The sequence below is a fragment of the Carcharodon carcharias genome, chromosome 10, assembly GCF_017639515.1.
Source record: "Carcharodon carcharias isolate sCarCar2 chromosome 10, sCarCar2.pri, whole genome shotgun sequence".
Lineage (NCBI taxonomy): Eukaryota > Metazoa > Chordata > Chondrichthyes > Lamniformes > Lamnidae > Carcharodon > Carcharodon carcharias.
In genome coordinates, this window is record NC_054476.1 from 32,704,113 (window position 1) to 32,719,333 (window position 15,221).

Consider the following 15,221-nt stretch of genomic DNA (forward strand, 5'->3'; position numbering starts at 1 on the left):
GCTTCATTTCATTATTTGCAGGTCTGTGGCTCCCTGAAGTACTCACCTGCACCCACAGTGATGCAGTCGCCTTCCCTCTTCCTGCCCCCACTCCAGCACTGCTGAACTTTTCAGCATGCATTTCATGTTGGCTGGCCATTATGTAATCAGCCAGCATGAAAATGCTGTCGGGGGCCAATCGTGGGTGGGAGCCCATTTCCCAGCCTCCCTGGGCCTGCTGATCCATGTGCACCCAATGTCCAAAAAATTCAGGCCATAGCGTTCATATATAACACTTACTTGGGGTTCAAAGTGTTTGTGCAAGGCTTTCTAAATCTTTGCCATTTGTTTTCTTTGTTCTTCAGTTAGATTTAGGGTGGTATACAATTTGTAATGGTCGCTCCCCAGCAGCGTTAGAACTGCGGCTACTCTTATCATCTCTGGCTTGTTAATTAAACCTTTTGGAAGTTCATAGTTTTGCTATTGCAAGTGGAAAACTGCCAGTTTTGCTACATATCACTTTTCATTTTGACAAGAGCTGGAGGTGGGAAGTTGCTCACTCAGTATTTTACTTGCAGCATTCAGTATGTGTTTTTCCTTGTCCTTTTTCAGCAGCTTTTAGCAGAGTTGGACATTTCTGTGTGTCTTTTCTGCAGCAACTCCAGGATTTTTAAAACTGTGTTATCTCCACTTCCTGACACCATATTTCTGTCTAAAGATTACAGTGCTTTCTCATTGTAGGTCTTTATTGATGTGGACTTAAGATGGCAGCATCCAGAGAACTGCCTCATGGTTGAGGTCACATGACTACGGAAAGCCAGATAGGTCATGATGGCATTTCAAACCCTTTTCATTGTTTAAAAATTCATTCATGGGATGTGGGCTTCGCTAGCTGGGCCAGTATTTATTGCCCATCCCTCATTACCCTTGAAAAGCTGGTGGTGAGCTGCCTTCTTGAACCGCTGCAGCCCCTGTGGTGTGGTGCTTTTAGGGAGTACCAGGATTTTGACCCAGCGACAGTGAAGGAATGGCAATATATTTCCAAGTCAGGATGGTGAGTGACTTGGATGGGAAATTTGAGGTAGTGGTGTTCCCATGTATCTGCTGCCCTAGGCCTCCTAGTTGGTAGTCGTCATGGGTTTGGAAGGTGCTCTCTAAGAAGCCTTTGTGAATTCCTGCAGAGCGTCTTGTACATGGTGCACACTGCTGCTACTGTACATCGGCGGCGGAGGGAGTGAATGTTTGTGGATGTGGTGCCAGATAAGTGGGCTGATTTGTCCTGAATGATGTCAAGTTTCTTGAGTGTTGTTGGAGCTGCACTCATCTAGGCAAGTGGAGAGTATTCCATCATACTCCTGACCTTTGCCCTGTAGATGGTGAGCAGGCTTTGCAGAGTCAGGAGATGAGTTACTCATCACATGATTCCTAGCCTCTGTCCTGCTCTTGCAGCCATAGTATTTATATGGCTAGTCCAATTCAGTTTCTGGTCAATGGTAACCCCCAGGATGTTGGCAGTGGGGAATTCATTGAATGTCAAGGGCTGATGGTTGGATTCTCTCTTGTTGGAGATGGTTATTGCCTGACACTTGTGTGGCACGATCGTTACTTGTCACTTGTCAGCCCAAGCCTGGATATTGTCCAGGTCGTGCTGCATTTGGACATGGACTGCTTCAGTATCTGAGGAGTCACGAATGGTGCTGAACATTGTGCAATCATCAGCGAACATCCCCACTTCTGACCTTATGATGGAAAAAAGATCATTGATGAAGCAGCTGAAGATGGTTGGACCGTGGACACTACCCTGAGGAATGCCTGCAGTGATGTCCTGGAGCTGAGATGACTGACCTCCAACAACCACAACCATCTTCCTTTGTGCTAGGTATGACTCCAACTAGTGGAGAGTTTTCCCACTGATTCCCATTAAATGCAGCTTTGGTAGGGCTCCTTTCATACTGAACAATGATACTAACAGGGATCCTCATACACCTGGTGTATCCAAGGAGTGGAATGTGGCTTCACCACTGCAAATTAGCAGATATTTACAGTTCATGTCTTTGTTTCAGCAAAATATCATTCTTTTAGAACAATCAAATTAGTATTTTATATAGCACATCTTCATAGCAATATTAAGTATATAAACTTCAGACAATTTCACATCTCCATTTATTATATACTTTTATTTATTAGTGTACTTATTTTGCATTGCTTAACTATTTTATCTGTGGGCTGTTCAAAAATTAACTACAAAAAATTCCAAATTGTAAAATCATTGATATTGTACATTATTAACTTTTATATCAAATATCCCAATGATATACAATTTCAATGTTTAATACTCCACTACCTTTCTTCTACAGAAACACTTACCAATTAATTCCAAACCAAAATTGTAACATTTTCCAATTCCAAGTGAACAAATAACCTCAAAGTTAAACCTTCCCCCTTTATAAAGCAGTTTACACTTTACACATCAAATGATGATAATTCTTCAGCATAAATCTAATGCCAGAATGTTTTATGCCTTAAGCAATGTTGCCACATTCTTTTATATATTCTATTCAAGTTTTAATTACCGATAAAAAGATTTAAACGTAATTCTAACTCATCCCAGCATTTTAACTTAATGTAGAATCTTGTACTTAAAGGCCACATGTAGTCATTCACAGTCAATTATCGACTTATATCATTTATTATGCCTTTTACATTCCACCGCACACCCTCTTTGAATGTACCATAGCCATCTATTAATTAACTTTTGATAAACAGAGCAGTATTGGAAGCAAGCCAGTTCTGGATTGTTATTGACATCAGGCGAGTAACTGTCCAGTTCTCATAATTATGTGCCTTTTGCAAAAAATCCTTTTGTGTCAAACTTCCAGAAATGTGCAGACATGCATGGCTGAGCTTAGCAGTAACCTCCTCTAGGCACACATGCCATCAGAGCCACATGTTAATTGCTGTCTAAAGAGCTCATTTTACAAACTGACATGGTCAGCACATTTTTGGAACTGTACCATCAGAAGGACCCTACACTGATGCTGCCAAACATCTGTTCAGTTGCTATATTGCATCTCAGTGTGTGTGTGTGTGTGTGTGTGTGTGTGGTGGGGGGGAGAGGGGCACGGGGGTGTGGGGGCAGGGGTGATACTGGAGGGGAATTTAAGTAGTTTGACTTTAAGGGTGTTTAAAGTGCTTAAGTGAATTAAATAGAAATTGGGGAAAAACAATTTTGAAATCTTTTGTCCACAGGAGTGCCTCAACTATTAAAAGCGTCTCCAGAATGGTGAAGGATGAAGGATGGATCTTTCAGGAGGAACCCTGAGTGTAATCTATGGACATACATCATTTTATACCCCAGAAAATGGATTTAGGTATTGGCAAAAAGATAGCACAAGCGGTAATGTGGCTTGATTTTTAAATAACAGCACTCTTGAATGATAGAAGTTGAATTACAGAACTTAAATATATATTATCAAGCAATTAAAGGATCTGAAAGCTGTATCCTGTTGAGATAAAGAAAAGGAAGATGAATGGTTCATTGTAACATCAATCAGTGGAGAACTATCAAATATCAACTGATAATTGTTTGAGTTAAAGATATGCATACTTAAATATTTTACTGTTATTTTTCTATCAATTTCTTGTATATATTATATATGGGTTTTCAATTCACTGTTTATCAAATAGTCTATGATGGGGAAGGGGAGGTGAGCAATTTAAAACACATAATGGGGAAGGGATGGGGTTGCTGAAGTTGAAGAAATTTCCTTGGCTTGGCTCTATCTCCAAGGTTTATAATATACATAACTGATCAAGTTATTTTGGAGGATAATTATCCCCAGATTTGGGATTGTCAACTCTTCAAGATTATCCTAGAATCTCCAGAAATTGAAGATTAATCTCCTGAACACTGGTGCAAGTAAAAACCCAAGAGAAAAATTGGAGGGACATTTAAAAAGAAGGGTTGTGTTTTTTTCTTTTCATTTTCTTTGACACATTTTCCTTTATTATTTTTAATATTGGAGATGGGGGAAGGTGGTTGGAGGTTGGAGGTCACCTGATGAAACTTCCAGAAAAAGATCCAACCAGAGTTGGCAACCCCACCCTGATTGAATGTCAACAAACAAGATGATGGCAAGGCAGATCACCCAATATTTTAATCTTAACGTACATTGACTGTAGTAAACCCCTTTGATATAACACTTCCTACAGGAGCTGTTAGAAAGAGAGGGTTGGACTCCCGCTGTGCTACAACCAAGGTGCATTATCATTCTTGTTAAAAATGGGTGCAGCTTAAATAATGTGCAAATTCGCTCACTCTATGGCATAGCAGAGTTATTGGGCAGAATATCCACACTTGAAAGTTTCTTTACAGAATTTGACAGTTCAAACTGAAATGAGGTATGTAGTTACAAATCAGGAAACTAAAGCGCGATGAATAATTCAGTACAAGATGGTGCTTTGTGTGTCAACCTCTGATATTAAATATCTTTGATTGTACTTTGGTGGTTGCTCCCACAGGCTGTCGACATTCCCTTGTTACTGCACATTCAGACAGCTACCATTTCTTTGCTTTGTCCCTTATCATCTGTTTCTTCTTTTCCTTAGCTGCCTTGATGTCTTGCATCTTTTCATCCTTTAACATCTTCAGAAATTTATCTGTAGAAAAGCAGACTGTTTTGTTACATGTAAAAGTCTTAACAGTCGAAATAAAGTCTTTACTAGCGTACTTTGTAGCGACACATCAAAGACAGAACAATTTCACAATACTGGTAATAGGTTGCTGTGAACGGTGAGAATGTGCTACCATGTGGGGTAGTTGAGGTGAATAGTATGGATGCATTAGAGGAGAAGCTAAATAAAAGAATAGAAGAGTAGAATATGGTAAGATGAAGTTGAGTAGGCTCATGTGGAACATAATCGCTGGCAAGGATAAGTGGGGCCCAAATGGCATGCTTCTGTGCTGTAAATTTTATATAATGTGTATGAGCTAAAAGTTAATTATCTTGCATTCTTTCTGATTAGATACCTTGTGCGTGGTTTTATTTCATTGTTGGTTTGGGTTACACAATATTATCTTTCCAAGCTGTAGCTCTGTGAATTGCATTCTCATCTCTTGACGAGTCGGAAGGTTGTGGGTTTAAGCCCCATTCCAGAGACTTGAGCACATAACCTAGTTTGACATCTCAGTGTAGTACTGAGGGAGTGCTTCACTAATTGGAGGAATTGGGTTTCAGATGAGATGTTAAACTGTAGGCCCTTTTTTCTGCCCTGTAAGGCAAAAGATCACACAACATGATTCAAAGGAGAACAGGAGAGATCTGCTGGTATCCCCAGCCAACAAAGCAGATCACCTGCACATCAACTCATTGTTGTTGGTTGTCATTGTTCCCTGCATTACACCAGTGACTACAATTTGGAAGTACTCATTGGCTGTGGAGTGGGCTAGGACATCCTAAACCTGTGAAAGGCGTTATGTAAATATATGTAATTCTCTTTCTAAGTTATCATGGGCATGGATTGCTGATTTTTTAACTTGAAATTAAACCATTAATGTTCTTCCTTGGCAAGGAATGCGATGCCCAGGTGCAAAGTGGCACAGCAGATTGGTGAACTAACAAGATGGATAGGTTTCTAATCTTATTAAGCTATAAAAACAAAAAAACTGCGGATACTGGAAATCCAAAACAAAAACAGAATTACCTGGAAAAACTCAGCAGGTCTGGCAGCATCGGCGGAGAAGAAAAGAGTTGACGTTTTGAGTCCTCATGACCCTAAGTTCTAAGTTCTGTCGAAGGGTCATGAGGACTCGAAATGTCAACTCTTTCTAAGCTGTGGTTGAGGGACAACCGTAGTCAAATTGCCTAGAGACACCCTATCACAGCTTCTGCAAAGCAACATCATAAAGCTATTCAAAAAGCATTTGACTTGGTGCCACACAAAATTAGGGCCCATGGGGTTGGGGGTAATATATTAGTAGGGATTAAGGATTGGTTAATGGACAGAAAACAGAGAGCCGGAATAAACAGGTCATTGGATAAGAAGTCTTACTGTAATTTTTTAGGGCCTTGGTGACGTTAAACTTGGTGTACTTTGTATAGTTTTGGTCTCCTTACCCAAGGAAGGATATATTTGCCTTACAGGGAGTGCAACAAAGATTCTGGGATGAGGGGATTGTCCTATGTGGGGAGATTGAGTGGAATGGGCCTACATTTCCTAGAGTTTAAGAGAATGGGAAGTGATCTTATTGACATGCAGAAAATGCTTAAAGGGCTTGACAGAGTCGTGCTGGGAGGATATTTTCTCTGGTTGGAGAATCTAGAATTAGGGATCACAGTCTGAGACGATGGGGTCAGTCATTTTGGTCTGAAATGAGGAGCTGTTTATTCATTCAAAGAGTAGTGAACCTTTGGAATTACCTACCCCAGGGGTTGTGCATATGTCACAGGGTCTATTCAAGTCAGAGATCGACAGTTTTTTGGAAGTTAGGGGAATTGAGGATTATGGGGGTAATGCAGGAAGGTGGATTTGAGTTAGAAGATCACCCATTCCTCACTGAATGTGGAGCAGATTCAAGGGGCTGAATGGCCCACTCGACCCTGCTCCCAATTCTTATGTTCTTACCATTTGGCAAGGTTCAGGATGTGGCAGATGGGACTGAGTGATCAGTTTGGTTTGGTTCTGCTAAGTTGACTGTAATCATTCCAGTAAATTTGGGTTTGCTGTTTAGACTAAACATCCATTATCTATTTGGTTTCCTTCCAAATCCCTCGATATAGCATGCTCTATTTAGACTAGGTTTTGGTCAAAATGGCAACAGACATGTTAAAATACACACAACATTTTTTATAGACGCTTTCTCCTCTGGTGGCACAGAGGTTGGCATGTCAATAGCGAGGGACAGGAACCATTTGACCAAAGTGATTATAGATCAGCTGTCAAAAGGATCTCACGACTAAGGTGGATAGTCTTGGCTTAATCCTGTATCTCAAAGCATGGTTCAGTATGGTAAGTTGGTATCTTTCAAATGAGATATTGAATCAAGGCTCTATATGTCAGGTGAATGTATGCTTCTACTTTGAAGAAGAACAGGGGAGTTCTTCCCAGTGTCCTAACCAATACTTATCGCTCAATCAACATCACAAAACTGATTATCTGGTCATTATCACATTGCTGTTTGTGGGAGCTTGCTCTATGCAATTTGGCTGCCATGTTTTCTACATTATAACAGTGAGTACACTTCAAACAGAACTGCATAAAAACAAACATGGGAACAGGAGGAGGCCATTTAGTTACTCAAGCCTATTCTGCCACCATTCAATGAGATCATGGCTGATCTGTGACCTAAATCTGCACACCTGCCTTTGTTCCATATCCCTTAGTGCCTTAATTTGGTGAGCAAAAATCTAACAATCTCAGCTTTAAAATTAACTATTGATCTAGCATCAGCTGCCATTTACAGGAGAGAGTTCCAAACTTATATCACCTTTTGCCTAAAGAAGTGTTTCCTAATTTCATTTCCTGAGAGATCTGGCTCTAATTTTTAGACTACGGGCAGGATTTTCTGATCCCACCTGTGGGCAGAAATTGTTGCGGGCAGGATGGAAAATTTGATGGACCAGCCAAAGGTCCCTTGACTTCGGGCAGGAATTTCTAATCCTGCGGTGGGTGGAACTGGAAAATCCTGTGCTATGTTCCCAAGTACCAGACTCCCAAGCCAGCAGAAACAGTTTCTCTGTAACTGTACTCTATCTGTCCCCTTAATATTTTGAAAACTTTGATTAAATCACCTCTCGAACTTCTAAAGGAGAATCTGGACAAGCATTTGAGAGAGAAGGGAATAGATGATTAGGATGGTACATGAGATGAGAAAAGATGGGGGGAGCTTAGAGGAGCATAAACAGCAGCATGGACTGGGTTGGTCAAATGGCTTGTTTCTGTGCCACATGTCCTATGTAGATTCCAGGTAATACAACCCTAGTTTATTTAATGTTTGTAATTTAATCCTTGGAGTCCAGGTATCATCCTACCCTGCGCTCCATCCAGGGCAAATATAGTATTCCTAAGTGCCAGTAGCTTTCTTTGGGACTTTATGAGGTCATGAAAGGTGCTATATAAATGCAAGTCTTTCTTTCTCTATGTTTTTTTTTTCTCTTGGTTGCTTCCCACTGAAGATGGTTGTGTTGAAAATTATAGCCAGGGACTTCAGTTTTGCACACTGGAAGTAGTGTTGTGAGCCAGAGGAAATTATAGAGAGTGGGAGGCTGAGGCCATGGGAAGATTTGAAAACAAGGGAATGGATTTATTTCAGCCTGCTATGGTGAGAACCATGGCTGCTGGGCCCACTTAATCGTGAGAGAGGCCCGGTGTCAGTCTTACAGCACTGGCAAACCTCCCCCAATTGGATGGGAGAGTGGAAAGGGATGTCATTAATGAGCCAATTGACATCCATTATCCCTGAGCCCACCACAATTTGTTGGTGGCTGAGCGATTAAATGGGAGCCACATGGCTTTCCCACACCTCTGGAAGACCACCCAGCAAAGTAGCAGCAAGCAGGAGAGGTGGGAGCTGGGGTGGTCCCTCATTATCAAACTCTGGTTAAGAGGGCCCTGGTATTGAGAAAGTTGGGGGTTGGATGCTGAAACCCATCCGTGGTCCTTAACTCTGACTCCCCTGCCCTCCCCTTCCCCCCTGCAACCTTGCGATCCCCATCTCACCTTTGGCCTGGGGCCTCCCAGTGATCCTGTGCCTCTGGTGGGTACATTGCAGGCAGCTGCCACTGCTCCTGTTGGTGCTGACGAGCAATGGAGAGCTGCCAACCTCTGATTGGCTAGTATTTCTTGGCGGGCAGGACTTCCACTGCCATGGCCCTGAATCCTGAGGAAAGTCTAACAGTGGCCACTCACTTAATACTATCAGGCCTCCCCCATGGAACTGACAGTGGTCCTCCACTGGTTCTACAGGAAGTGGGCGAGACCCCTGTCAGGCTGACTAAATCCAGCTCAAGGATGAGATTTGGTAAATTGAGGCATCGCTGGACTGGGTGTCAATCTAGGTCAGTGAATTCAGCAGTGAAGGGTGAATGGTGTAGAGTAAATGTAAACTCTAATCATAGCCATTGAGCATATGCGTAAGGAGCTATGTCACAGTAATGTCACTCACTGAGAGAAGATGACTGAGAACCATCTTAGAGAATAGCTCCAGCTATGTCCTGGTCTTACTTTTGTAACTTTTGTAAATAGTTAGCATGTAATTAAAAGTGTTTTCAACCAAAAACCATTGACTCCGGGAGATCTCTTAGAGTAAGAAGCTAACGAATCCAGAAATAAAAACATGGTGACAGATACAGGAATTGGTGCAGGTTAGGAAACAGGCAGCAGAGTTTTGAACAAGCTCAATTTTATGGAGGTATAAAAAAGTAGAAATAGGGAAGTTTTGGAACAGGCGGATACTAAGTGATTGGCCCTAAAGTAATTCTTTTCTCTCTGTGGGAATGATTTTTAATAGCATCAGCAGAAAAGAATATCCAATAAAGTGCCAAATAAAAATAAAGAATGAAAAATAAGAACTAATAATCAATACGAGAAAGAAAAACAAGCAAGAAATAAAAGAATGTGAATAGAAACATAAATAGCAAATTTGCAGATCAGATAACAAATTACATCAAAAAATATTGCACTTTCCGGTAACATTTAAAAAATGCATTGATGACCATTTAAAAAGTATTTCCCCACAATTATAAGTTCTTCAATTTTAAGGTGTCTCTTACTGCTAATTTCAAACAAATGCACCAGGAATTTCAAAAAAAATGTTGCTTTGAGGTTGAACAAATGACCATCATTGAAAGGCCTACAGATATATTTGTTTCTCAATAAAACCGAAAAGTAATTAACAATCCACAATAATGCACACAATTTAAATTGAAAGTAAAACTGTGCCCGATTTAAAGGATGTAATGTTCCAGTACTGCTGGAGAAAACTAAGATTGAGTCCCAGCTGAAGAATAGTCAGTCCCAATCACCTTGCACAAGGAAGTCTAGCCTGCAGAGATGAGAGTAAAGCCGGTATGGTCTGGCATGGCATATCGGTAAGAAAGTGGCCGAGGAAATGGGAATGCAGAGACAAGGGGGGGGGGGGTGGAGAATGACAAGTGACGGCTAGAGAGAGGTAATCACCCATTCGTAGTTAAGAAATCGAGTGGCTCATCGAATTGTGGTTAAAAGACTGAATGAGTGGGGAAAACGGAAATGAGAATGGAAGTCACTCGGTTGTAGTTAATTATGTTTTAGTGTGGGTGCATGGGGGTGAGTTTCTCTTGGTTTCTGTATTAGATCAATTAACTGATCTTGTGTGAAGATTGGTTCAAACAGAATGTGGTGGATTTTATTTCAATTCTTTGAGCAAATAATGGGCACTTCTTTCCACGCTTCTTTCACAGTTGGAATTTGAAATGCAGCACGTTTCTTTGGTGGGCTTTTATCTCATCATTTGGAATATGAATAAGCACTGAACTCATTCATTATAGCTTATTGTGATGCTTTGACAACTTTCACTGCCAATTTTACCTGATCCCAGAGACTTCAATGGTTGGCTGATTGTTGTATTCATAAAATCAACCTGATATTTTCAAAAGTGTAGTGCCACCTTTTAAAGCTGACCAATTGTAAATCAGAATATTCCTGGCACAGTGAGGAATTGTGTGAGGTTTTCTCATTAGTCTTATCTGACAGTGCATGGCTTGTTGTGAACCACTTTGGTTGTCAGAGGTTTAGGGAGTGAGCCTGTGCTGTTATTTGTGGATTACTGGCTGCATCAATCTGTCCAGCCCTTTGATGCCAGTCATGACGCAAATTCTTTATTTTGTTCAAACATGCCTCAGGGGCAATGGATTGATAACCAAAGTGCTTTGAACACGGAAACCACAAGTTCAATTTCAAAAAGCAGTTACTGCTCAGAGAGATTACCTTCTATGCATTAAATAATAATTAGTCAAATTTAGGATTCCTTATACAAATGTACCAGTAAGAAAGTTAAGTCACTTTCACCCCTTCTAGTCTGTCAACATTCATTGTTGAAGTTCATAAGTGAATAATGCAGACTCTTTATTAAATGGAGCAGAACACTTTCAGCTTCAGTGAGTTATCACCTCTGGAGAGAAGCGAAGAACAGAAAACGGACAAGAATACAGGAAATATAGATTTTAAAGAGAGGACTTGCATTTTTATCATGCCTTTCATGACCCTCAGGATGTCCCAATGTGCTTTTCAAACAATGAATTACTTTTGAATTCTAGTCACTGTTGCATTGTTGGGAAAGGTAGCAGCCATTTTGCACACAGTAAACTCCCACAAACAGCAAATTAAATAAATGACTAGGTTTTCTGTTTGTACTGATGATGGTTCAGGGATATATGTTGGCCTTGGACACCTAGAAGAAGTCTCCTGCTCTTTGAATAGTGCTGTTTTATGCCCATCTGAGAGGGCAGACAGAGCCTTGGTTTATTACCTCTCATCAGTTGAAATGTTCCCAGGAAACCCCATACAACACTGGGAACTCTTTACAAGTGGTTTCACACTGAACAAGTTATACTGCAGTGTGAGGAGCTGGCATGATGAGGAGAATGATGCCTGGAGGTGGTCCCTAAACTCATAGCCCTGATGTAATTTGCAATCAGATCGCAAGCCCTCCAATTTAGAAACGGCCTCGACTCCAAGAAGCGCAGGAAAGTAAGAAGTAGGCATGAAATTGAAAACTGGGGATGACAACAGCTTCAAAAGAAAAAGGTTAATGCCAGAGCTCACATCTCCTCAAATCGAACCCATCCCCTGTTAACGTGAGGAGCTCCATCTCCTTCAGTCGGATGTCAAGCTCGCAGATCTCATCCAGCTCACTCCAGGCGGAGTCCCCTCCCGCCGGAGGGGAGAAGAATTTCAGGGGTTCATAGGGATTGTCTGCCAGTCCTCGTGGCCACAGGGAAGCCTTCGGGCTCTTGGTTTCCGTGATCTCCTGCATCGGGAACAGGTTCTTCCAGATGTTGAAGCTGTTCAAAGAGGAGGCACTGCTGTTGGTGTCGTAAAGCGACGGAAAATACTTGGGCGCCTTTTTGCTCATTCTTTCTGCGCTGCTGAAAGTTGCTTTGCCTGGATCTCTGACACTCTTTATGCTACTCACTCCATTAGCCCAATTATCTTTTTTGCATCACTGCATTCCATTTGAAGTTATCTTTAAATTAAAAAGATGCACCTGGAGACTTTAGAATTCAGTGATGGATCTCTGACCCAGCATTCCAGGAAACAATCACTGCTCCTACAGGAGCTGGGCCCTAATTGGTTAGACAGCTTCCATCCTATCACCTTGATTGTGTCATAAACTTGTTGCACTGTCAGTGGATGAAAACTGAGTCAGTGGGGGAGGGGAAGGGTTTAGACCAAACATAGGGGTTGCAATCTGTATGGGTTGCCTGTCATGGGTTGGTACCCATCAAATGCACATTGGGGCTGCAGAACTGAGTTACACTGTGCCAGTCAAATGCTGAAATTTGTATAAAATCTTTAGTCAGTCTCCACTTGGAGTTCTGCATTCAGTTGCTGGTAGTGGGGGCAGGGTGGGTATAGCCTAGATTCACCAGATTGATACCTGGGTTTGATTGTGTCTCAAATTTCTCCTTTTAGATGATGCCCTTGCACGACTACCATCCCCCCACGCCCCACCCCGTTTCCCCCGCCCCCAACCCATATTGGCTAATTGCTGATAGTGGGATGGGGGAAAGAATTAAAATTCACCCCATAGACTGAGAAATAGAGATACGAAACCACAGTGGAAAAAGAAGAATGTAACAGGCATACAGAAAGAGAGGAATGCAAACAGAAATATAAGAAGGGGGAGGGCAAAAAGAATTTGAAAGTAGAAAGCAGAGAAACATGTACAGGAGGAGAGTCTATACTTTATTTCCCAATGAGAAGTTACTCACGCTGAGTGAAATGATTTGCTGTTTTATAATGGTGGAATGGTAGTTGTCAGGCTTCTCTATGTATATTGTTATCCTTTAAGTGAAAACTAAAATGCTGGAAAGCTACAGATTTAAGACAAAAAGCAATGTGAACACGTCGACTGCACTTCAGTCAGCCTGGAATATCAACTTTACAATCACATAGGAACAGCAGGAGGCTTCACCTAAGCCAAATAGCTATAAATATGCACATCTCCTGAGGTCAACTAGAGATTAATTGGAAAACAGAATTACCTGGAAAAACTCAGCAGGTCTGGCAGTATCGGCGGAGAAGAAAAGAGTTGACATTTCGAGTCCTCATGACCCTTCGACAGAACTTGAGTTCGCGTCCAAGAAAGAGTTGAAATATAAGCTGGTTTAAGGTGTGTGTGTGGGGGGCGGAGAGAGAGAGAGAGAGAGAGAAGTGGAGTGGGGGTGTGGTTGTAGGGACAAACAAGCAGTAAACTGTTTGTCCCTACAACCACACCCCCACTCCACTTCTCTCTCTCTCTCTCTCTCTCTCCGCCCCCCACACACACACCTTAAACCAGCTTATATTTCAACTCTTTCTTGGACGCGAACTCAAGTTCTGTCGAAGGGTCATGAGGACTCGAAACGTCAACTCTTTTCTTCTCTGCCGATGCTGCCAGACCTGCTGGGTTTTTCCAGGTAATTCTGTTTTTGTTTTTGTTTTGGATTTCCAGCATCCGCAGTTTTTTTGTTTTTATCTCTAGAGATTGATTAGTGTTGATCAGGGAATCCACATGTTTTCTGGCACTTGAAAACTCATTAAGCCAGATCCGCAAGTAAGCAGCATCAATTAGCTACAGTTCTCTTATTTGATGTCAGTTGTGGCTCAGTGGGCAACACCCTTGCCTCAGAGTCAGAAAGTTGTGTGTTCAATTTCTCTACTCAAGAGGTTTGACTGGATAATCTGACCTCACTCTCTTAATGTTGAAGGTTCTGCCTTTTGGATAAGAAACTAAACTGATGTCCCGTCTGCCTTCAGAGGTGGATGTAAAAGATACCCTGGTTGCTATTTTAACGAAGAGCAGGAGAGTTAGCTATCTCTGTCTGGGGCCAATGTTTATCTCTCAACCAATAACACTGAAAAAAAAATTGTTTGCTGTTTGTGAGAATTTGCAGTTGCCACTTTTCCTACATTATAACACTTCAAAAGTACATCATTGGCTGCAAAGCACTTTGTGATGTCCTAAGGACTTGAAAGGTAGTATATAAATGTTAGTCCTTTTGTTATACTTTTGACACTTCTTTGTGTTGAGAGACCCTGTCATATGTACCAGCTGATCCAGCCTGCAGTAGAGGTGTGATGTTTAGGTACTGACCTCTTTAAGGCCACTGCTTGTGAGTTATGTGGTGGAAAGTGGTCTATCAATGTTCCAAAGAGAACCAGATCACATGGGGTTTGGTTAAGGTAGTTTGCAAGTTATCAGCTGTTTCCTCTGGTGGGGCGGTGGGGGGGAATCCAGAACAAGGGGATACAATCTTCTGGTTCACATGCCATTCAGGAGTGAAATCAGGGAGCACTTTTTTTACACAATGGTTATTGGAACTAAGGAGCCTCTGTCTCAAAAGGCTACAGATGCAAAAGAGACAAGATTTATGAATTTTTATTGGATGTAAGTATCAAGGGTTATGGACCAAAAGTGGGTAGATGGAGCTGAGATACAGATCAACCATGACCTAATGGAATGGTGGAACTGGCTCAAGGGACGGAATGACCTCCTGCTGTCCCTATGAGATTGTAAAGTTCATATTCCAGGCTGACTGAAGTGCAGTCGACGTGTTCACGTTGATTTTTTGCCTTAAATCTGTAGCTTTCCAGCATTTTAGTTCCATTGCGAAAAGTTCCATCTGTTCAATTTGTGCGAATTTGCTTTTAAATCGCTCCATTTTTCAATGGTCAATGAAGACTGGCCGTTGATTATAACGGTGTTTACTTGTGTATGTCTGTCAAGATCTGAACCGTGGGGAGATCACATTGTGTGTGGTAGGGGGTATTGAATGGGCTGGACAGAGTAATGAACTAACAGAAAACAAATGAAGCTGTTCGTTGTGGGGGAAAATAAATCACCCAAAACACAAGGACAGTTACCATGACAATGGGATCCTAAACTGGATCAGTAGCGAACAGTGAACTGCGTTCTAACAGTTCTTCAACAGATTTCCACTGGAATCTGTTTGGAAAAGTAAACTCGGCGGGGTGTGGGGATCCTTCAGATTGCCAATCAC

General features: G+C 41.7%; 1 protein-coding gene across 1 annotated transcript; it reads right to left on the bottom strand.

The window, feature by feature from the left end:
• Window positions 1-4,537: 4,537 nt before the first annotated feature.
• On the bottom strand, window positions 4,538-12,091 carry LOC121282811 (uncharacterized protein C11orf91 homolog). Its single transcript, XM_041196627.1, has 2 exons — window positions 11,782-12,091; window positions 4,538-4,638 (listed from the first exon to the last, which is right to left on the bottom strand). The coding sequence occupies exons 1-2, from the start codon at window positions 12,089-12,091 to the stop codon at window positions 4,538-4,540; spliced, it is 411 nt and encodes a 136-aa protein (XP_041052561.1).
• Between the last annotated feature and the right edge of the window lie 3,130 nt (window positions 12,092-15,221).

Bases quoted from the DNA above. Each gene is read 5' to 3' on its own strand.
- LOC121282811 (XM_041196627.1), bottom strand. From the start codon at position 12,091: ATGAGCAAAAAGGCGCCCAAGTATTTTCCGTCGCTTTACGACACCAAC. The intron at 4,639-11,781 runs GTGAGCTCTGGC...GCTTTTCTACAG, and splicing joins TGGGTTCGATTTGAGGAGAT to ATAAATTTCTGAAGATGTTA.